The 24,899-nt window shown below is 36.7% G+C and overlaps 1 protein-coding gene across 1 annotated transcript in view; it reads left to right on the forward strand.

Annotated features, from left to right (window-relative positions):
• The window catches only part of TRPA1 (transient receptor potential cation channel subfamily A member 1), a gene marked incomplete at both ends in the record, with an annotated part of 61,607 nt that overhangs the window by 16,106 nt on the left and 20,602 nt on the right, over positions 1-24,899 (forward strand). Inside the window, 15 exons of the mRNA XM_080802176.1 lie at positions 247-354; positions 3,242-3,350; positions 3,530-3,675; positions 4,091-4,227; positions 6,521-6,569; positions 8,394-8,493; positions 9,155-9,255; positions 10,235-10,404; positions 10,490-10,654; positions 12,296-12,410; positions 13,483-13,649; positions 15,317-15,410; positions 18,985-19,044; positions 19,768-19,866; positions 22,586-22,656. Coding sequence (XP_080658302.1) covers positions 247-354; positions 3,242-3,350; positions 3,530-3,675; positions 4,091-4,227; positions 6,521-6,569; positions 8,394-8,493; positions 9,155-9,255; positions 10,235-10,404; positions 10,490-10,654; positions 12,296-12,410; positions 13,483-13,649; positions 15,317-15,410; positions 18,985-19,044; positions 19,768-19,866; positions 22,586-22,656 — 1,691 coding nt within the window. The remainder of the gene's footprint in view (positions 1-246; positions 355-3,241; positions 3,351-3,529; positions 3,676-4,090; positions 4,228-6,520; positions 6,570-8,393; positions 8,494-9,154; positions 9,256-10,234; positions 10,405-10,489; positions 10,655-12,295; positions 12,411-13,482; positions 13,650-15,316; positions 15,411-18,984; positions 19,045-19,767; positions 19,867-22,585; positions 22,657-24,899) is intronic.

A 24,899-nucleotide genomic window follows, 5' to 3' on the forward strand; every position in this document is an offset into this window, starting at 1 on the left:
AGAGTTGATCGCTTAACCAACTGAGCCACCCAGGTGCCCCCAAATCACCATTATTTAATCTTTTTGAGAAATGTATATAGTACATACTAAGTAGATGTTTATGCCTGATTCCATGGGAGAGGGATGAAAAAAGATGAGTAAAGACATGGTCCGTAACATCCAGGAGCTTATAATCTAATGGAAGTCAAATATTCTCTTTGGCAACTTGAAAGCTGACTGTTTGACCATTATCCCTCTCTTGTGTAGGTCTTGACTGAGCACAGCAGTACAGATATTAATTTGGAAGGAGAAAATGGAAACACAGCTGTGATAATTGCATGTTCCAAAGACAACAGTGAAGCACTGCAAATCTTGGTTTGTGTTTTAACCATTTTCCCCCATTTTCTTTCCTTTCTTTAGGGTAACATGAATTGTTGTTATTTATAGCAGATTCGTTGTTATTTATAGAAGATCTTCTCAGCAAAATATAAAATGTGGAAAATGTCAGGAAAAATAGTTCTGTGTGTTTCTGTATTTGTGCACACTCCTTAAATCAATCTGAGATTGTTTACAGAAGACTAACAAGAAAACATTGGAGAAAATGTGAGGAGAACCAAGTGACAAGAAAGTATAGACAGCAAAAATGGAGATGAAGCTGCTGGTCAGGCTAGACTGCAAGATACAAAGTGTAGTAGATTGGATGTTAGTAAACGTGGACCATAGTTTTGACTCTGAGCTTCTGAATAGTCTGAAGAGAGATAAGCGTAGTCAACTGCAAACTTCCTGTTGGGCTCATGAAATAAAAGCCAAGAGACACGGACCTTCACGTTCCTAGGATTAGAAGTTGCCGCCATGGATTCTCAGAAAGGGAGCCCTGTCTGACATAATGACTGAGGTCCTTGGCCACAGCCCTAAAAGTAGGGCCAGTCCTCTCTCTGGTGGGATTTCCTGGGGTGGTCCACTGAAACTCTGGAGATGCCCATCTGAAATGACTGACTCCTACCCTACCCTACCCTACATAGTGTCCCTTCTGAGTGTGGTATTAGAATTCCAGAAAAAACTTTCTTTCAACTATCGCTTAATGACTTGTATGCTATTCAGACGAGGGTATATATATTTGCCACTTGATTTTTTTTTTCCTCTTCACTATCCCAGAGAGTAAGAAAATAAAAATAATTTTAGAACATCTTCCTGAATATTTAAATTTACAAATAGGTTCTAACTCCTTAATTAGATGTTTTGGAGAAAAAATACATATTCCTATAAACTGTCATGATTGGACCAAAAAGAGGACAAAAAGTAAATGAATTAACACTTAAACCAAGAATTTAGAAAGAGAGCCTCAAATAAAACAAAAGAAAATTGTAATAAAGGAACAGCAAATTTGAAAACAAATATTAATGATTTTTGGAATTATTTGATAAGTTGATTTGTTTCTTTGAAAAAGATGATAAAATAGAGCTGGTATGGGGCAAGTCTAAATAAAAGAGAAAAAGATGAATTGCAAATCATGGAGGACTTTATCTGGATACGATAGGAAATTTTAAGATGACAAAAGTTCAGTATGAATAATCCTATTAGGAATAATCCTAAAAAATTGGAAATTTATTTTTAAATGTGTAAATAGTTAAAAGTAATTGAAATTTAGTAATTAACCAAAAGTTAATTCTAATTTATATAGGGAACTATAAAAAATATTAAAAATGCACTATTAAGCTCTGTAGTCAGCTAATTTTACAAGCTTTTATAGATTTTATAAGTTCTTTCAAACTTGTAAGGAAAAGGTTTTCATTTCAGGTAACTATTTTATAGCACAAGAAAAGAGTGAAAATATCCAGATTAATATTAAGAAGCAAATGTAACAATTCTAAAATTTGCCAGTTTTCCTCAAAAGAAAAATTTAGACCAATTTTACATATAAACATATAGATGCAAAAATCTTAAAAATACTAGCAAAATTGATTGAAATCATTAAAAGAGTAACATACAGTACCACATTGGCTTTATCCAGGGAATGTACAAGTAGTTTAGTATCTGATTATAACACATCAGTTGATGTGAATGGACTAAGCATATGATTATATCCATTTCTTTATCTTTAAATGGATAAAAATTTATCTTTAAGGTATTCTTACAAATCTGTAAGGAAAAGGCTACAGAAAGTTGGCCAGGAACACATGAAGTTTAATTAGTTTCTCTAATAAAGAGAAACCTATTGAAATAATGAGATTGATTTTTTTAATCTCTTAAATTGGATAAAACAAACTTGTTGATTTGATATTCAGGGTTAGAGAAATTTTGATGAATCAAAGAATTTCACTCACTGTGGGTGTGAATACTTTTTGATTCACTAATTTCAATTCTTGGAATACATTCCAAGGAGATAATTAAACCTATTACTGATATTAATGCTAGTGGTACATATATCAGAGGGAGAAAACTTGAAAAAAAGCAGAAGTTCAGTAATAGGGATTTATTGTATAAAGTTTTGTGTATCCAAAAATGCAATATGTACTTAAAAAATCATATTTTTAAAGAATGTAGAACTTTTTGAACAAATTGATCACACAGTGCACACAAAATTACTTTTGAAAAGAAATAAGACAAAAACAGTTGTTTCCTAAAATGTAAACCAACACTGTTCCTCAGAAGTGAGAGTGTAAGTAGTATTTGCTTCTTCACAGCTTCCTGCTTATATAAAAAATGATATTTGAAAATAATGGACTCAGAGATCAAGGTAATATTCTTTTAGTAGAGAATTTCTACTAATGAAAATACCTGATTTTCATTCTTTTAGTAGAGAATTTCCATTAATGAAATACCTGATTTTCATAGTTTAACAAGAGTGCTGGTCTTACCATTTATTAATTTTATATAAATGAGAGAAAAGGAATTTGGAAAATATCACTTTATTTATGTATTGAACATAGGTATAGGAGAAGTCATGGTAATATTTTAAAACACTTTATTAATTTCATTGAAAAATGTGTTGACTTTAGTTGGAGTATCAAGATTGATATTTTTATGTCTACATTGTTACTTCATCTTTGGAAAATACAAAGTGTCTCTAGTTCACAATCCTAGCCTCCTTCCACTGTTACCTTCTTCCCTAGATTTCCTATCCTATGAAGCTTTTCTATATAGTGTTACCTAGGCATAGAATAATGAAACCTAAGAGTGGCAGTTAATTCTTGTTTATCCTTGTGATTTGGGGTTTCACTTGGATCAGTTGACTTTTTTTTTCTCCTTTCTTTTCTTCCAGTTAAATAAAGGAGCTAAGCCATGTAAATCAAATAAATGGGGATGTTTCCCTATTCACCAGGCTGCATTCTCAGGTGCCAAAAAATGCATGGAAATAATATTAAAGTTTGGTGAGTAGAAGTTTTCATACATTATGTACTATAAAGAAGCCTGTTGTACTCGATGCTATTAATTTGAAAAATATTTAATAGAGTTTACATAGAGACTTTTATATGTCTAAATATCCTTTTTAAAAAAAATTCCTTGTATTTATAATGTTTGTTCTCTTGAATTCTATTTTCCTCTGAAGGTGAAGAACATGGATATAGTAGACAGTCTCACATTAACTTTGTGAATAATGGGAAATCCAGCCCCCTGCACATGGCTGTTCAAAGTGGTGACTTGGAGATGATTAAAATGTGCTTGGACAATGGTGCACAGTTGGAACTGATGGAAGTAATTGTTCATGTTCTACATGCTGCTTTTATTTAGGGTTGTCGTAAATTAGTCTCCAAAATGCTTTATTGCTCTTTTACAGTTAACTTAGGTTGCAGCAGGCATCCTTTTTTTGCTGTTCAGGTAGAAGCAGAACAAGAGGATATCACATTTCAACCTAGGCAAAAAATTCTGAGAGCTACCCATAACACTTTCAAACACAAATACGGGCGGATAATGATACTGATAATGATAGTAGATGTACTGTCAGAGCTGTCAAAAACCCTCAGATTTTAAGGAAGCAGAATTGTTCACTGTGAATCTTATATTAATGCTTGGTTTTGTTGATCTAGGAAGAAACAACTCACAGCTGAATTTAGGTTATATCCTTAAATTTGGACTTAAATATTGGTTCTGATATTAAAACTCTTTGCAGAATGGGAAGTGCACACCCCTTCATTTTGCTGCCACCCAGGGAGCCACTGAGATTGTTAAGCTGATGCTGTCCTCTTATTCCGGTAGCAGCGATATCGTCAACGCAGTTGATGGAAATCATGAGACACTCCTTCACAGGCAAGTTTCCTGCCTATCATTGGATGTACACATTTTTAGTCTGCATGTGTTAAAGTGTACCCTCCAAGAAAAAGTTAGCACTCATAGTAGCGGAAATTCTATCGTTTAAAAGAAAAGAATGGAGTTAGAGATCCTATGTTTCAAACAGAATCTCTATGTTCCTCTGGAATTAGAGTGTTAAATAGATTTTCTAAGAATGAAGTCTCCAGTGGCATGTTCTGGATCGTTTCTTAGGCCAGTGGGTATAGGCTCAAGATTAATCTTTTATATGCTCCGGAGATCAACATACATGCTTTTCTAAGCCTTTTCTTATTTGTTTCAATTCCTTATCTGTCTTTTCCTTATTTTTAGTGGAGATACTGGAGCAGATACATCTGGATGTTCCACTGTTCCCAACCCTTTCCACTCACCCTCATAATTATGAATATTTTCAAAACAGTTTTTAGGAGATGGTGGCCAAGCTCCAAATAAGATGAGAGTTTAACAGAAATACACATCAGAGAAAAAAAGCATCTGAAACTGTAGGCTTGCTTGATGCAAAGGCAGAAAGCAGGCAGTATGGACTCAGAAGGGAAAACAAGGAGTAAATACTTCCTGTGTGAGTGAAAGAAGTAGCTGAGATGAGCCTTCCCTCTCTCTGTTCCTGACTCTCTCTCTCTCTCTCTCTCTCACACACACAAATTGGCATTTGTGAATAAAAGGTTGGTGATATGAAAATGGCTATTAAATCAGAACAAAAACAGTTGACTAACCTCCAGACTGGAGATTCTCGAACACCCGTGTATTAGTATCAGGGCAGTAGTTTATAAACTCCCAGCTTCTTTGGGATGGTCTCAGGAACTTTTTAAAATGCTATAAACTATTTCCAGGTTTAAGCCAATTTAGAAACCCAGTGATCAGGATGTAAATAAAATGTGTCCATTTGGATCACAGCTTCAACGTACAAGTATGCATAAGAAGGAATTATTTTAGAAAAATAAATCATTCACCTGACGTGTAAGTGTCCTCAGCCTGGTGACTACTCTAGCTGGACATACTCAAGGTGGATTGGCTGTAGATTTCTTGCATCCATTCAGTCCAATTCTGATTAACCCAATACTGATCTATAATCCTGGAATGTCCTTTTAATAGCCAGCAACATTTGGAATTTATGTTGAGCTTCAAAGGGAAGTTTGCTTTTTGGGCTAGAATTCTTTTAGTTACCATAGTGCAAAGACCCCAGTTCATTGTTTTGACTGAAACAGTGAACTTTGGAGGAAGGGGAATAGGGTGCCAGCCCCACCTGGCTGCGTAATATTTGGCAGGTCATTAACCTCCCCCAGTCTCAATGTTAAGATCTACTGAGAATCTGCATTTTTAATGGACCTCTCCCAGGTGGTGCCAGCGCTGGTCTGCAGTCCACACTTTGAGTAGCAAAACTCTAGACTGGGGAGTTAGAAGAACTAGTCAAATGGGGCCTTAATGTTGTTACTCATTTCCTACAGTTGCTAAACATATTTAATGTAATTTAAATGTAATACAACCTCTTGTGAATTTGGGATAAAAATTGACAAGCCAGTTCTAAAATTTATATACAAAGGCTAAATAGCTGAGATAATCTTAAATAGGAACAAAGAAAGAAGATTTGCAGTAGGAAACAAAATTTTCAGTCATTAGTATCAATATTTATTACGGAGATGCTGTAATGTAGATTGAAAGTTTTTACTTGCTTTATTAATATTATCCTTATGACTGGTTGTGAGATAATACCAAAGTGACTTCAATGTTCCCCACAGTTTGTTTTTGGCTTCATAAAACCTTAGGAATGTAATGCTGCCTTTTAACTTTTGGCAAAGAGGGCATTTTGAACACTGCCAGTGAATTTTAGGTACACCTTGCATGCAACTGTTTTTATTCCCCATGATCATGGTGATAACAACCAGTTCCTCTGTCTTTTGTTTTCAGCTCTTAGGACAGCTGTTACTACTCACTTCACATCTTCATTTTACAAGGAGAAAATCATTTTACTAAATCATTTTACTAAAAAAAAATCATTTTACTAAATCATTTAGTAAAAAATCATTTTACTAAAAGATGAGGAGGGAAATCTTGTGATGTATTTGAACTTTCTCTGTTCTTTGACTTTGAAAATATTATCCTCATCACAGTCAGTTATACATTTTGGAAGGTTATTGATTGCCTAGAATTTCATTATGTTGTTGAATGATCATTTTAATTGGCTTTTTAAGTGCAGTTTAGTAGCTTTATTTTCTATATCAGTAGTCCCTTAATATGTGTGTCACTCTCTTTGCAGAGCCTCACTATTTGATCACCATGAACTGGCAGGCTACTTAATTTCAGTGGTAACTATTCCATGGACAGTTTTTTATTTTATTACTATTTCCAGTTGAACAATCATATAATTAAATAATACAAATGTTCAAATAAGCCAAATTTTAATTTGTTGCTTCTCAGCAAAAAAAGTTTACAAAAAGATGACTGACACATTTACAAATAGGCTATATTGTGTATGAATACATTCCTGGCCAGATATCATTGCCATGCAGTTGGTCAGAAGTACCAAAGTGTACTTTTGATACCTGGATCCATGTTTTTTTTTGTTTTTTTAATTTCTTTTCAGTGTAACAGTATTCATTGTTTTTGCACCACACCCAGTGCTCCATGCAATCCGTGCCCTCCCTAATACCCACCACCTGGTTCCCCCAACCTCCCCCCCGCCCCCGCCGCCCCTTCAAAACCCTCAGGTTGTTTTTCAGAGTCCATAGTCTCTCATGGTTCACCTCCCCTTCCAATTTCCCTCAACTCCCTTCTCCACTCCATCTCCCCATGTTTTTAGTGTTGGGGGTTGGTGAGTACATGACAAGGACAGTTCTGTGAACCAGTCCTAAAAGAGGGTTAGGCTTCGAAACTCTGATGACTCTCCCATGCACAAGCTCCCAGGGGAAGCAGGATAGGTAGCACGAGTCGCCTCCACCATTCACTGCAAACTTCTACCCCAGCTGCCTCGGTGCCATCTTTCAAACAAGGGAAAACTGAGAAATTAAAAATACTGTCCAAAGTCTGTTACAAGTGAAAGCACACAGTCTTTTTCATTCTAAGAAGGGTACTTACTCAGTTGGCTTTTGAGTTAAATTTTAACAATTCGTTTACACAAACGAATATATGATGTATTTATTTAAGCCCCACTGTATCAGCAAAAGTGTAATTCTATTCGTAGCATTTGTTGTGGGTTTGTTGTGAATAGCAACTATTGAAATTGTGATATTTACATAGAGGAATCCTGGAAAGATTCATTATATGCCATAGTTTTGTCATGCATGGTTTCCTACAAATGCAGCCATGTCACCTGGCAACCTCACTAACCAACATGAGATTTTCAAAGGGGCTGCTGGTGCTATCATTCGTCTGTACCTGCTGGGTCCCCCCCCAAACAGGGAACTGTCCACAGCTGGAGTTTAAGTTATTTTTATTATCCTGTCCAAAAGATAGAATTCTTTCCATGAACTTTTTAAAGCCCTGTTTCTGGTCATGTAAAGTATTATAATTAATACATCATGGTAAATACTGACTTAGTCATTTAAAATATCTGTGACTTTTAAATATAAATTTTCTCAAATATTTGGCTAAAATTTCACTGTCGGGTCTGAATTATTTCAGTTCAGTTGTTTCAGTTCGTCTACTTCAGATGAAATGGATTTTTTTAAAAAGTGAACGACTTCTTATGAATGTTTTAAAAATCACATATGCAATAAATTTGGAAGATTTTTGTATCATGGGTATTTAAAAGTATTTTCTTACATTGACAACTAAACTGTTGCTATAGGTCGGAGGATTTTAGGAGGATTTTATTTTTATGATTTAGTTACATTTTTACTAACATTAACATTGATGTTACATACAGTAACCTTGATCTGTTGCCAGATGTCAATCAAAAGGTTAACATGTGAGGATAATTTTCGTTGTTGAAACTGTAAAAGAATGTCTTGATTTCTGGTGTTACAACATAAGAATTAGAGGGAAATTCTAAGTAGTTCTGTAGTTAGTCATGTACTTGAGTGCTAGCCCTATAATGGTTACTCTATTTTAATGAATTAACATCACTTACTGATTGCAGTGTAAGCTAATTTGTTCATAAACTCTTTGTTGAATAACTTGTTTTATTTTAGGGAGCAGATATTAATAGTACCGATTCAGAAGGACGTTCTCCACTTATATTAGCAACTGCCTCTGCATCTTGGAATATTGTAAATTTGCTACTCTCTAAAGGTACTATGAGGGGCCAAGCCAAGCTTTTAGAACTACTACTCAATTTGATATTAAACATCTTTGGTCATTTATTGTGCACCATGCTTTGGGCCAGGTGCTGTGAATACAAAGATAAGTAGAATACTTTCCCTGTCTAGAAGAATTTTCAGTCCAGTAAAGGTGTGATATTTAAAAAGATAATTTCAAAATAACAATAGACAACATTTATAAAGTAAGAATTTTATCGCAGGCATACTGATGAACATTTTAACTACATTCTCTCAATTATTAATCCTGTGGTGTGGGTGCTATGACTGTCCCCATTGTAGGTACTAACCTGATGTGAAGATTACAGAGAGGAGAGCTACTGTCCTTTCTTTTTTCTTGATATCTAATCTCTCCATCTTTATATTTTATGCTTTAAAAGCTAAGCTATCATATATTAATTGACATAACAAATCATCTAGTCTCTATTGCCCTTACACACACACACTCACACGCACAAACACCATGGTAAACCAATTTTAAATACAGTTTTGTTGTCTAAATAAAGTTTCCTGAAAGTTAATGTTTGACAAAGTTTTAAGTAAAAAAAATCTTTTATTTTCTTAAATTGAAAATCTACCATAGGTCATGCTTTAAATAAATAAGTAGAAATTATATTTATATTGTGTTTTTTTAGGTGCCCGTGTAGACATAAAAGATCATCTTGGACGTAATTTTTTGCATTTGACGGTACAGCAGCCTCATGGATTAAAAAATCTGCGACCTGAGTTTATGCAGGTAATATATGTATAAGTGAATTTCCATAAACTGAGTTGGGTTCGATGGAGAATACAATAATTTTGCTTATTATGATTTTTATTATTATGAAGGCTGATTCTGGAATTTAAAAATTATTTTAAAATAAAGATGCCATATTTGAACACATGATGATTATGATAATACATTTCATTGGTATTGAATTTTCTAAGTTACAAATGGTTCCCATATATCCCCATTTATAATGAGTCAGCTTTCCATCATTCTTTTAACCATTATGAATTGCTTATCAGTGGAAAAGCCAGGTGTATGAGTCAATTAGCAGTATTTCATCATCAGTTAAGAAAAATTTATACATATTTGATTTGACAGATTGAAATGTTATCTCCATATTTATATTCACCAGCACATACTTACTGAGTGACTATGAGGTATACCTGAAGTTCATCATATTTTTGTAATAAGTAGATTTTCATATTGTCAAAGTCTTTAACAAAGAATAAAAATACTTTTATTTGAACATTTTAAACAAAAATAAAAATTTATTGATTGGATGAAGTGCTCATTCGGTATTCACTTTTTATTTCATAGTCATATAAAAATAAAGTAAATCTAGTTTCAGCATCTCATCCCTTTTGCCTAACAGAACACATTAGCATTAAGCTCTTAAGTGTTATTTGGGGGAAAAATGTAAAAGGAGGGCTGAAGGGGGTGGCCTTTAGCAAACACATTTAGAAAACACTCAGTTGAACAGTTAAGTACATTTCTTATTCTTAGGATTTTTCAGAGCCCTTAATACAGTAATATACATTTTAGGGAGGCAGAGCATATACCATTATCCATATTTATTTTACTCTAGTACCTTTAAGTTATTATATTTTTGTCCTCAAGGTACACATATTGATCCTTATTGGGAAATACTGTCCTACAGAATAATTTGAAAAATACTATATTAGCATGAAAACAAAACTATATTTAGAATATTTGTTTTTTTCCATAGATGCAGCATATTAAACAGCTGGTAATGGATGAAGATGATGACGGGTGTACCCCTCTACATTATGCGTGTAGACATGGGATTCCTGTCTCTGTAAATAACCTACTTGACTTTAATGTGTCCATTCATTCCAAAAGTAAAGATAAGAAATCACCCCTACATTTTGCAGCCAGGTAAGGGTCAGTTTATATAATATATGAGCATGTTTTCTCTCTGTTTAATATTTGCTTTCAAAACATGAAACCTAATTTTTTCAAGTTATGGGCGAATCAACACCTGTCAGAGGCTTCTGCAAGACATGAGTGACACGAGGCTTTTGAATGAAGGTGACCTTCATGGAATGACACCTCTCCACCTAGCTGCAAAAAATGGGCATGATAAAGTAGTTCAACTTCTTCTGAAAAAAGGTGCATTATTTCTCAGGTAAGGATATGTCATCAAAATATTTATATATTCTTTTTAATTGGCCATATTCTGGCTGTTTTTCTATGTTATTTTTAATTATGATAGCTAACTTTCTCACTAAGTACTTTTATCCATCTTACTTAATCCTCAAAACATATATGACTTCTCAAATATTGAAAGGCACATCAGTATTATTTCTGATTGACAGACAAAGATGTCTTAATTTATGAAGTAGAAGACTTCATTCGAGGTCACAGAATAAGTGGCTTTGTGGAAAGTAGTTCTCAGAAACTTTGAAATACAGTTCTTGATATTTGGCTTCATCGTGCTACCATCCCTTTATGCAGATACATGTGCACACACACCCCATACAGATTCAGACTTTTTCATTCAGTGTGATGGATGATGAACGTGAAAAGCTCCTTTTGCATTGCAACACCAGACACGAAGAATTCCTAAATTTCATTATACTTATAGGAAGTCTAACAAAAGGAGCAAAGACAAAATAATTAAGCATTAAAAAATGTAGTATAACTAAATGACATCTTTGTAAAAACAAAAGTTTTATAGAGGTTTGGTGAGCTATTTTCTAATTTTACCAGCAGGGAGGCAAAGAGCTTATTTAGGCTAAGTTCAAAAGCACGTTTATTATTATTATTTTTTAATCAGAGCACCAGTCATGCAAAGTAGGGTTGCAGCTGCAAAAGGAATGCTCCGCTCAGTTCCCTCCTACCTCCAAGGGGCCACCAGGCAGTGGACATGCAAAGGGGATACCAGATGGATCCAGGCCAGAGATTTGTTGCTTGATGACATCATAATAACTGAAATGGCAATGTGGACTTTGTACCTTAAAATAATTGCTCACCAGCTCTGAAATTAAATTATGTCAGGATCTCATTTTTTTTTCTATCCCTAATTTGGAAAAATGACAGGCCTTCATTGTATTTATATTTTGAACTTCTGCTAGAAACAACAAACATTTTCTAAAGGGATTAAGAAAGCATCTTTGAGAGGACAAGAGAAATGCTCTCTTCAGACCTGAACACTTAGAAGAATAAGGAGTATTAAGCTAAGCATCTTAAGGTGATATTATTATTATGATTATTAGCAATACCTAGTGGCCATGAAGACTAATACTACCATCATGGAATTTTTTTAAAGATTTTATTTTTAAGTAATCTCTACACCCACCATGGGGCTTGAATTCACAACCCCAAAATCAGGAGACATGTGCTCTACTGACTGAGCCAGCCAGGTACCAACCACCCCCATCGTGGAAAATTTTTGATGTGATATTTGATGAAAGAATAAAACAAGATTCAAAATAGTGTATATAAGTACATTACAGCCTTGAAAAAAATATGTACAGCACAGACATGCTAACTCTAGTTTTACCCACCTCCAGATGTTTATGTACTTTTATATGTTAATCTGCTAAATTAAAAAGTGTGTGTGAATCACATTCTAGAAAAGTTATTTAAGACCATTAAGCTTGAAATTAGCTCATTTGTTAGAAATATGTAATATTTAGATGCTAGAACTCAGACAGGCTTTTTTGTTGTTGTTGTTGTTATCTGACTCACCTTTCCAGTGGGTAGCATCCTTTCCCACGATTCACCTGTGAAGTGAAGGCACAGTCTTTTCTTAACTCTTTCACAGTGACCACAATGGCTGGACTGCTTTGCATCATGCTTCCTTAGGCGGGTACACTCAGACCATGAAGGTCATTCTTGACACTAACTTGAAGTGCACAGATCAGCTAGATGAAGAAGGGGTAGGTACTGTGCTCCTCATACCTGCCCAATGTCTTGGCGTAGGAGAAACTTCCAAAATTGCGAGAAAGCCGCCTTCTTAGCCACTCCCTTTATTTCCTTGCTGCATTCGTACTCTTTTTTGGGTTCTTACTCTGCAGGGGGATAAGAATAAGAATGCCAACGGGGTGGATGCGTGTTGAGAACACCTCTTAAGTCTCACGGAGACTCCACAGGCCCATGCAGTTCTATGAAAAAATTTTCACTACTCCCTGGTGAACCAAGAAAAATGAAGTCAGGGATAGGTCTTCATAAAACTAAGTGTATTGGATTTGAAGGACTATCTTTTATTCTGCTATGAAGTTCTCCTTCTTTTTATGGAGTGTATTAAAATAAGTGCACATTCTTTCATGAAATGATAGAGTTTTCACTGCTTTTTAAAATGTCTCTGTGGGGCAAAATTAAAGACTGGCAACCTTCTAGCTATCTCTCATTTTTTTTTTTAAATTTCACAAGCCTGTGAAAACCCCAAATCTGGAAATTATTGCTCTAAGATAATAAATCTCTTAGAAGTATACTGTGGTCACTCCAGTATCCTTACCCTGAAAATTTGTCGTTTATCCTTGTGGAATCATCCCACTGCAAAAAGGGAATATGGAATTCCATATATACACACACATAGCACCCCTTCCCTACCACACACACACACACACACACACACACAATGTTCAAACTATAAACTCATTATGCAAAGCCTGATTCTGAACACTGGCTTTAAATTTTATGTATTTTGGTATTAAATAGTTAATAATTTATTTTAAGCAGTTCAACAATGAAAGCAGAAAAATAGCCAAAGGATGACCAGCCATTGTTACTGGATTTTCTTTGTTCTATTTTTTCTTTTTTTAAGATTTTATTTATTTATTTGACAGAGAGAGCGAGAGAGGGATTATAAGCATGGGGAGTGGGAGAGGGAGAAGGAAGCCTGATGTAGGACTCAATCTCAGGACCCTGGGATCATGACCTGAACTGAAGGCAGAGGCTTAACAACTGAGCCACCCAGGCACCCCAACTGTGTTCTATTTTTTCTGAAAGAACACTGCGCTTCACTTTGCTGCAAGAGAAGGCCATGCCAAAGCCGTTGCACTTCTTCTGAGCTACGATGCTGACATCATCCTGAACAAGCAGCAGGCCTCCTTTTTGCATGTTGCAATTCACAATAAGAGGAAGGAGGTCGTTCTTACGGCCATCAAGAACAAAAGGTATGCTGTCTTCCTATCCCATTGTCATTTAGTGTCCTCTGGGCACATGGGATGATACACAACCTGAGAGGAAACAGGAAAAGAATAAGTTTCAGCTGTTAACATTCCTTAAACAGCAATTGTTTACATAAAATTTTTAATTAACTCTTTGGGTAGCAACACACATGTTACTTAACCTCTCTGGCTTTTGGTTTCCATCTGTAAATTCTGGGAGCATAGATCACCTTCATAACACCCATGTTAAGACGCATGGGGTTCAGGCATGTGTAGTCTTGTCTTTGTCTAGCACACTCTGCCCTGATCTCCATGAATCTGCCCAACACTCTTTTACCAACAGAAATGTCAAAACTGGATGTTGGTGAAAATAATCTCCAGGGCAATTATCATATGGTTTCACTTATTTGTGGAGCATAAGAAATAACACAGAGGACATGGGGAGATGGAGAGGAGAAGGGAGTTGGGGGAAATTGGTGGGAGAGATGAACCATGAGAGACTATGGACTCTGAAAAACAATCTGAGGGTTTTGGAGAGGATGGAGGTGAGAATTTGGGTGAGCCTGGTAGTGGGTATTATGGAGTGCACATTTTGCATGGAACACTGGGTGTGGTACATAAACAATGAATTCTGGAACACTGAAAAGAAATTAAAAATAAATAAATAAAAATGAAAATAATAATCTCCAGGGTATACCCATGCTATTACTAGGGCCATCTACTGGAATTTCCCTTAACACAGGATCTTTTGTGGTTGTGGATTTTTAAACCATACTCTACGGAGTTTTAATGATGAAGTTGGAGGGTCGTTTGTTCTACTTTTCATACATAAACTTTTTGTATAATCACAGGTATGCTCAAGGGCCCAGTATCACCCAGTTACGGACACAGAGATGAACCTTGTCCTATTCAAGACAGATCAAGCCCGTGTTTTGATCTCAAGATCCCCCTGCTGATCACTTCTTTGAAACACTAGTCAGTGCAAATGTGAAACTGGAAGTTTTCTACTGATTATGTAGATATTCTAGATGGATTTTACTGATAATGTTAACAGAAAATTTGGGTACTTTTTAAAAGTAGTCTCTTATGACCTAGATCAGATCTCAGAGGTAAATGTCTCTTCTTTACTTCCTGTTGGGGATTTATTTCCCCTTTGTGATCATAAGTATCTTCTTATTCTGTCCAACTGGATGGTGTTGGAGAAAGAAGCAGGCTATGCAATCTCCTGGCAGAATCCATGCTTATTAATGTACTTGACACATGTTTTGTAGTTTAAAGCAACAGATGATGTGTACATGGATTGAATGTTAACTATCATGCGTCTACTGTGTTGCTATTGTATTTACATGACTATGAATCTCTCTACCCAACATGATGAGGATGATTTCAGGATGAGAAGAAGATAAAAGCTTACCTTCTGTAGAAGGCATTTAGGGAACGAAAACAGTGATTATAACAGCCATTCTGGAATTTGTCCACATTTCTAATTTCCATTAATGAACAAAGATCCTATTAATGGATTGATCTTGATTCACATATTGGTTCCACTGGAACAAATTCAGGTTTCTTCTAAAGATATAATCTTGAATTTCAGCTGGTAGCTTTGCTGTATCAAACAGAAAGATTAAGACTTGTATTTGTGTTGTTATTATCACCACTGTTATTTTTTACAGATGGGAAGAATGCCTTAAGGTTTTTAGTCATTATTCTCCAAGCAATAAATGTCCAGTCTTGGAAATGGTAGAATACCTCCCTGAATGCATGAAAGTAAGCTCTCTAGACAGAACTGCTTCTGGGTAGATGCTTGGCATATAATATAATATAATATAACATAACATAACATAGTATAAGGATTTATTATTGTGATTATTGTTGTAATCACAATATAAATAATATTAATTTTCATTTTTAAAGTAGTTTCTTGTTTCCCATAGGCTATTAATCAGGGAAGTTAGCCAACAAGTATTTAATAAGGACCTACTTAGATTAAAGGATGCTATTAGTTGTTGTGTGGAATCTAGGAAAATATAGTCAGGAGATTTTTTTATTCAAAAAATCCAAACCTAGAACAAAGACTGCTCATGGTGGTTGCTGGCTGAATAAAGTCTCTCACTGGTTTTTCTGGGGGCATGCATGTTAGTGTCTCAAAGCTACAGTAGTTGGTAACATTTAAAAGCAGGCTACTTAAGGATGCAGATATCTGGCTTCCTGTAAAAATCAGAAGGTCTGGTGACTGGGCCTCCTCCACATGAGGAAGGAGCTGCTGGGCTAGTAGCAGCCGCTTCCTTTAGACGGGGCAAACACTGCTCCCACCGCCAACACTTCTCCTTTTGTATACTCTGTCTAATGCCTCCTATTTGTTGCCATGTGTTGTCATTTTGGTGCAATTGCTCTCCTAGTAGTAGAGAGATACTTCTCTGTATTTGCCTCTACCCAAACTGTGAAGACAGACGCCAGCTCAGGGAGAGCCAACATTTCAGAAACAGTGGGAAAGAGCTCTTAAGGCTGGCACAGTTTATTCATTTGCACTACCTGCCTGGCCTCTAAGGACCTCCAAATGTGTGCTTCTCTGCTGGATTAAACATATACCCAGCATGTGACTGGACTCCTACAACAAGGCAAACACTCATGAACTGTTGAGGATGTGAGTGTTTAAGGAACTAGATGGGAGACCTCCTTGGGAAGGTAGAGGTTTGAAGCCTGGGATAGATATAGAATAATCAAAAGAAGAGGAAGGATGTCGAGTGTCATTCATAGGGAAAAATATATTCAAATACTGGAGGAGGCAATGAGACATTGAGACACAGGGGACGTAGGGCCCGGTTCAGAGCCTGATCGTCCTGGGATTTAGTCCTGGCTCTGCCTCTTGCTGTGCTGCTTTAGGCAAGTCATTTCACCTCTCTGAACTTCATTTTTGCTTGCTTGCTTTCTTTTTTTAATTTTTAAAATATTTTATTTATTTATCTGAGAGACAGACAGAGTAGGAGCAGGCAGAGAGGCAAATGGAGAGGGAGAAGCCAACTCCCTATTGAGCAGAGAGCCCGATGATGCAATGACGCAGGAGCCAGGAGTCCTGGATCCTGACCTGAGCTGAAGGCAGTTGCTTAACTGACTGATCCACCCAGGCACCCCTGTTTTCTGCTTTCTTTACCTCTAAAAAAGTGTTGCTGATACTGATCTTGCAACGTGATTTTAAAAATTAGAGTTAAAACATATGAAGTATTCAGAATGGTGCTTGGCGTATATTCTACATCCTACTATTTTTATACTGCTTCTGTGGTGGTTAGTACTACAGCTACTCACACTTACTGTTTTTATTTATTCAGTAAGCATTTGGTATGTGGTAAGTGCTTCAGATGCATTTTTTTCTTTACAATACCTAATAAGAAACTGGAGCCGGTCCAGTCCATAAATTATCATTTCAGGTGCTTAAATTTCATCAAAGGGAAATAAACATTCAGAATTGAAAATAGTCTTGGAATTTCTTACTTAGTAATTCCAGTTGTTGTAATCTGTCCTAATGAATAATCATAGGTACAGACAGATTTATATACAGTAATGTTTTCTGCTACATTATTAATGTAAAAAAAAGAGAAATAGCTACATGTGGAAAACATAGAACTGAAGAAATATTAAAATGTTAAGAATTATCACAATTGTAGATTATGATTAGTTTTCTCTTTTTTACACTACTATATATTTTCTAGTTAGTTTTCTGTAATTTCCTTGTATTTTAGTATTGTGAATTTTTCCTTAAATAGGGAAACTTGAAGGTCTTTCAGTTTAGCCTCAGGTGACACATTTGAATAATTTACATAATCCCTCCCCCATTTATCCATCCCCCCGCCCCCACCTCAGTCTATCTTTATTTTGTCTGTGCTGATGGTTATAAAATTCTCAGTCTCAGATCTGCTTCTTTGGTTTTGCTTTATACAGCACTACTGACAAGCTTTGTCTTCATTATTTTTTTTATGATGCTTTTTATGACCCTTAGTATCACTGCTGGGTCACCAACAGAGATTGAACTTTTTTAAGTCCCTCTGGTGCTTGAGACCAGCCAGGACAGCAGTGCCCTCCCAGTGGGGCCTGGGTCCCTGTTTCTCCCCTGCAGTCACAATTGGGGTTGACCAGATGCCCCATGAGTTTGGGGGGACACACTGGTGGGGTCATCTGGGGCTTTGTGTCCAGACTCTATTCCAGGAGGGCAAACTGGGCAGTATTTTTTTTCCTCAGGATGATGAATTTGGGGCACCAGAAAGGTGCCAACACACAGATTGTGGGGTGACTGAAATTGTTTATGTTAATAGATACCCCATAAAAATATTTGTTCTGGGGCACCTGGGTGGCTCAGTGGGTTAAAGCCTCTGCCTTCAGCTCGGGTCATGATCCCAGGGTCCTGGGATCGAGCCCCGTATCAGGCTCTCTGCTCAGCAGGGAGCTTGCTTCCCCCTCTCTCTCTGCCTACTTGTGATCTCTATCTGATAAATAAATAAAATATTTAAAAAAAAATTTGTTCCTACACACCCTAGAGGTATGGCTCTAACAATCCCTTAAACATTCTCTCCTTTTCTTAAGCACCTAGAGGGCCTTCAGTATTGCTGTGTATAACATTTATTCCCCGCTGTGCTGTCACGCAGCTCTGGATGAATACTTTGTCAGTGTTGCTCAGCAAGTGAGGTACAGAAACCAACCCAGTACTCCATGCTTGAGCAATATGGAAGATGACACTGAGACCAAAGAAAGACCCTAGTGCTTTGTGAGATCACAATTAGAGACAATTGTGAGATCACAATTAGAGACAATAAACTATCACAGCAAGTGAGGTACAGAAACCAACCCAGTACTCCATGCTTGAGCAATATGGAAGATGACACTGAGACCAAAGAAAGACCCTAGTGCTTTGTGAGATCACAATTAGAGACAATTGTGAGATCACAATTAGAGACAATTGTGAGATCACAATTAGAGACAATAAACTATCACTATAAGATGCTGAGCAAAGGAATCCTTTATATATTCTCTAGAAGCCCAGGACATCAAATCTTAGGCGAAACTAATGAAATATTTTTTTACTCAAAATTTTAGTAAATGTAATTTCATTCTTAACCATGTGGTACATTTTCTGAATCATTTGTTGTTTCTGAACCTTGCAATGGTAGTTGAAACACTTTACATTTTAAACTTTGTTCCTTGATGACATGGATTATAGTTTATCTTTGAGGCACCAGAAATGAAGGGAGGGGAAAGGAGTATCTTCAGTATAATTTTAGAAGGGGAATCAAATCCTGTCTCTTATGTAAGTCTTCTGACTAATATCTTAGCCATTTTTTCTTTCTTAAAGGTCCTTTTAGATTGTTGCATAATACCCTCCACAGGAGACAAGTCTTGCAAAGACTACCATGTAAGTTTATTTTATCATGATAATTTAAAGTTTATTCTAATTCTTTAATGAATATTAAAAATGTTACTAGAGTTCCACAATCTCAGAAGTTGGTAATTATCTTCATTTGTCATATTATTGTATCATCTATCTGTGAGAGAATTTTTCCTCCATTTTCTCCCAATATTTTAATTGTTTCTAACAGCATTATTTAGGGTTGTTTCTAGTCTTTATATTTTCTTCAGTAGTACCGCCTGAAGAATGAAGTTCCAAAGATCTAAGTGATTTTTTGAGAATTCATCTTCCATGACTATGGGTTACAGAAGGTTAAGTAACAGGCTTCTAGGATTTTTTTTTTTTTAATGTGTAAAGGATTTTACTTATTTATTTGTGAGAGAGAGAGAGAGAGAACTTGAGAACATGAGTGGGGCAGGGAGGGGCAGAGGGTGAGGAAGTAGCGGACTTCCTGCTGAGCAGGGAGCCCCGCCTCAGGGCTTGATCCCAGGACTCTGAGACCATGACCTGAGTCCAAGGCAGAGGCTTAACCAACTGAACCACCCAGGTGCCCCTAAGATACTTATTTTTTGAATAACTTAATCTACATTTCTTCAGACAAAACGACTCAATTTTATTTGAGCTACTTAATTTTCAGCAGAATGATAGCCTTGCATATTTGATTTGTCAAGACCTATTTTGGAGGTATAAACTAGACTGTTAATTTTTTCAAAATTTTATCTTATACAGATCGAGTATAATTTCACGTATCTTCAGTGTCCATTAGAATTTACCAAGAAAGTAACACCTGCACAGGATGTTACTTATGAGCCTCTTACAACCCTCAATGTAAGTCCCGTGTCTTCATTATCCAGGTAGTTTCTGCATGGGTTCTATAATGTTTTGGTACAATAGTTTCAGGAAGGGGCCTGGAAAGAATTTAACATTAATAGTTTTAGATCTCTGTCCTTCATGTGTCCTAACCCCTTATTTTTTAGGAAAGAAAGTAGTCATTTTCTATAGTTGCTATAGTTTGATCTGCTTTAAAGTTCCACATTCTTGATCACTTTAATCCTAAAGGTCATATTATAAACCTGCCCCAACATACAATCCAATAAACCATGGACAATATAGGCTGACAGTTGGCACTTGCTCCCCGTCTCTGTCCACCTAAATATAAACATATATATTTAAGAGTTTCCTCCATGCAAAACCATGGGAAAATTCAAGGTTGATAACTTACAGTCATAGCTTCCAAGTCAGCTAATTACTGGAGTCCATGGTAAACTCTGACCTTTCAGAACCACTTAGATCATTCTGGAGGAGTGATCCCAATCTGAAAGCAGGCCCAGCATACACGTATAGACCCAAATTGCCCAAGAGACCTAAGACCAAACCAGCTCTTATTCCAAAGAGGACTTTAAAATTTCCAGCAGATGGGACAATAAAAACCATGCCAATATGATCCACTGCAGTCTAAATCAGGGGTCTCAAACTCAACTATAGAAGAAACAGTTTACTAGATGGTTTAAAAGGAGATCAGCTATTAGCATCAACGAATTAGTGCCATGTGGGAAGGGCAGCCCAGCTTATAAACACTGGCAACAAATTAACACTGTGTGTTAGCAAAAGAAAACCTATTTGAGGGTTAGATTTCCAAATGTGGTCTAGGGTCTAGATCTGTGCTGTCTAATAGGTAACCACTGACCACATGTGACTACTTAAAACTAATTAAAATTAAGTAAAGTTAAAAGTTCATTTCGTCATTTGCAGTGGCCACATTTCAAGTGCTCAGTAGACTGTGTGTCTTGGGGCTCTCTATTGAACAGCACAAATATAGGACATTTCCATCATTGCAGTAAGTTCTATGGGACAGCCCTGGTCTAGACCAATTGGGAATTTTCATTCACTTTAAATGAATTAATGTTTCTGCATGAAAGACTTTGGTACAGACCATGGTATCAACCATCACCTAAGTGGTATCTATAAGGCTTAGTGAGTACTTGGAGGAGGGAGGATTCAGAGTCACATGGACTTTATGCCCACAAGGCTGGCAGTGGAAACTGACTCTCATACTGGCTTTATGCAAAGAATTTTAGCTCTGCTGGAGTATGTTATGTTTTGCAGTTGTTACTATAGTTCAGACTCAATAGCCAAATGACCTAAAAGTTACTATACTTAACAGCTATACTTAGGAGAATTTTTGTGTATATATGTGGAGGTTTTAAAATTGTAATTTAAAGAATAGGCAATACCTCTATCAGAGTGTATTGTTTTCACCACCAGAATGAGAATAGGAGAAAATAAAATCTTTGATTTTATTCTAAAAGTTTCTAAAAAGTAATACACTTAGTAAGATATGGACTAGGAATAATTTGCTTGAATAAATACATTGCACTTAGTGGACAACTTTTGGCAAGATTGAATAGTGCATTAAAATCACGACAAACCTCTTCTTATTATACCTGAGCCTAGAGGGGTTCTTCTGGAAGGATAGCTGATCCGTCATAGGAAAGAACTGTGCACAGAAGTCTGAAAGTCTAGATGGACCTGTCAGTGCTTAGATTCAGGTGAACAGAAACCTGTCCCTTGGACAGTTCCCCACAAAGTTAGAACATTCCAGGCCTCTCTTTCCTCCTCAGGGAGAAGCTAGGAGTTGGGAATTTTCTCTTGATCTCACTGCTCTGTGCTGGGAGAAGGACTGTGGCAATAAATGCCATGAATTTCCTGCTGTCTTTGATTGTGATTCTTCTTGGCTACAGGCTCACTTAGGGTGCCCGAACCTCTTAACTGGTTTCTATACTTCTCACAAAGATAGTTTTCCAGGTATTGCTATTAAGTTGATGTCTCTTCTCTCCATGGGTGTAGGAGGGTCTGGGATTTCTGTTCCATCTTGCTGACATCACTTCCTCTATGTACTTCTTGAATAATTAAAAATTAATATGGAGACACCTGGGTGGTTCTGTTAGTTAAGTGTCTGACTCTTGATTTGGGCTCTGGTGATGATCTCAGGGTTGTAAGATCAGACCCTGCATCAGGCTTCACACTGGACGTGGAGCCCGCTTAAGATTCTTTCTTTCCCTCTTCTTCCCCCCAACCCCAACTAAGAAAAAAAAATTTGAAATAGATACTAGTAGTTCCCAATAATTCATGAAAACTTAATAATCTACAAGCTAATTTAATGACTGTGTACTCTATTTAAAATTCTTCTAGAAAGATAAGCCTGAGTTTCTTCAAGGAAAGAAAAAGGGTGTAGAGCTTCCTTCTTTTTCTTTAATATCCTTTTCAGTTGTAATTTTGTATAAGATTAAAATGCTTATTCTATCTCAACTAATGAGAAATTGAAAGAGGCAAACTGAATCAAATAACCGCATGTACAAAATGGTTCTCTCTAGCTTGTTTTTCAAAACATACATTCTTGCTGTAATTTTTGATTTTTCAGACTTTCATAAAAAAGTGTTACTTTTACAATATTAAAATAAAATTATAAAACAAGCAAAGAAAAAGCTTAACTTGTGCTTAATAGTTTAATAGGATTTATTTTGATTGATCTTTCCTTATTTCTCAGGTAATGGTACAACATAACCGCATAGAACTTCTCAACCATCCTGTGTGTAAAGAATACTTACTTATGAAATGGTGGGTAGTAAGTAGTATTTCTTTTTAATAATGACCCATTGTTTGTTTAAAATCTTCTTATTAATTGTTTAGATTTCATTAACTGAATGCTTTACACTTTGAAAAAGAAATGTGTTGAAGGCAAATTTTGGTCTTAAAAATGTTGTTTGGGGGAAGAGTCAAGATGGTGGAGAAGTAGCAGGCTGAGATGACATCAGGTAGCAGGAGATCAGCTAGATAGCTTATCAAACCATTCCGAACACCTATAAATCCAACAGGAGATCGAAGAGGAGAAGACCAACAATTCTAGAAATGGAAAATCGACCACTTTCTGAAAGGTAGGGCCAGCGGAGAAGTGAATCCAAAGTGATGGGAAGATACACCACGGGGGGAGGGGCCGGCTCCCGGCAAGTGGCAGAGCAACGGAGCACAAAATCAGGACTTTTAAAAGTCTGCTCTACTGAGGGACATCGCTCCAGAGGTCATCCTGGGGTGAAGCCCACACGGGGACAGCCTGGCCTCAGGTCCCGTGGGGTCACAGAAGGATTGGGGGTGTCTGAGTGTTGCAGAGCTCACAGGTATTAGAGCGGGGAAGCTGGCTTCAGAGATGGAGCCGAGAAGTGAGCTCTCAGCTCGGGGTTACCTTGAACTGTAACCCATGGCACAGGCCACTGCTCTGTGAGTGGGGATCCCACAAGATCCAGGGAGACCCCCCTGGAATAGCTCAGGGATCTGCAGGGTTTGGAAACTCCAGGCAGAGCTGTGTGCCAGAGACAGAGACGCTTGGTCACAGGCTGTGTGAGCTCGGAGCACAGCCAGAGGCCAGGGAGACGGGAGTGATTGAGCGCTTTTCTCTGAGGGCACACTGAGGAGTGGGGCCCTGAGCTCTCAGCTCCTCTGGGCCGGAGATTGGGAGGCCGCCATTTTCATTCCCATCCTCCGGAACTCTACGGAAAGCATTCAGGGAACTAAAGCTCCCAAAAGTGAACCCGAGCAGATACTTAGCCCGGTCCCTGGTAAGGGGAGTACAATTCTGCCTCAGACAAAGACACTTGAGAATCACTCCCCCAGAAGATCAACAAGAAATACAGTCAAGACCAAGTTCACTTACCACGGAGACCAGCAGAGTTCCAGAGGAGGAAAAAGAAAAGCATGGAATTCATGGCTTTCTCCCCATGATTCTTTAGTCTTGCAAAGTTAATTTTAATTTATTTTTTTCTTTTGCTAAACTTTTTTTAACTTTCACCCTTTCCTCTTTTAATGTTGTTTAACAAGTTTATCTTAACAATACATTTCATTAAAAAAAATCTTTTTTGCACTTTCACTATTATAGTCATATTTTATCCTTCATTGTATCTAACTTTATTTTTTATATACACATAGGGTTTTTTCTTCAAAAAAATTTGGGGTACAACTTCTTCTAATAGGTCAAAATACACCCTAAATCTAACACCGGGCTTGTTCTAGTCTCCAGCCTGAGCAAATTCTCTCCACTTTCTTATTCTTTATTCTCCCAACCAACTTATCAACTCCTTTTTTAGAAATTAAAAAAATTTTTTTTTCATCTTTATACTCATATTCCATCCCTTCATTGTGTTTACCCTTATATGTGTTTTTCATTCTTTAAAATTTGGGGAGGTAGTTTCTTCTAAGAGACCAAAATATTCCCAAAATTAAGTGGGTGACCCTGTTCTATTCACCAGTCTCTCTCTCTATATATATATTTTCTTTATTTGGTTTCTTTTTGTAATTTTTTTTCCTGAACTTCTTTTTACTCCCTTCCTCCCCCCCCCCACAATTTGGGGTCTCTTCTAATTAGGTTAAAGCACATTTTCTTGCGGTCTTTGCCACCGTTTTAGTATTTCATTCGCTCCTTCATATATTCTTATATGGATAAAATGACAAGGCGGAAAAACTAACCACAAAAAAAAAGAACAAGAGGCAGTACCAAAGACTATGGACCTAATCAATATGGACATTGGTAATATGTCAGATCTTAGAGTTCAGAATGACAATTCTCAAGGTGCTAGCTGGGCTCGAAAAAGGCATGGAAGACATTGGAGAAACCCTGTCCAGAGAAATAAAAGCCCTTTCTGGAGGAAAAAAAGAACTAAAATCTAATGAAGTTGAAATCAAAAAAGCCATTAATGAGGTGCAATCAAAAATGGAGGCTCTTACTGCTAGGATAAATGAGGCAGAAGAAAGAATTAGTGATATAGAAGACCAAATGACAGAGAATAAAGAAGCTGAGCAAAAGAGAGACA

This window comes from Martes martes, assembly GCF_963455335.1.
Source record: "Martes martes genome assembly, chromosome: 4".
NCBI classification, from domain to species: Eukaryota; Metazoa; Chordata; class Mammalia; order Carnivora; family Mustelidae; genus Martes; species Martes martes.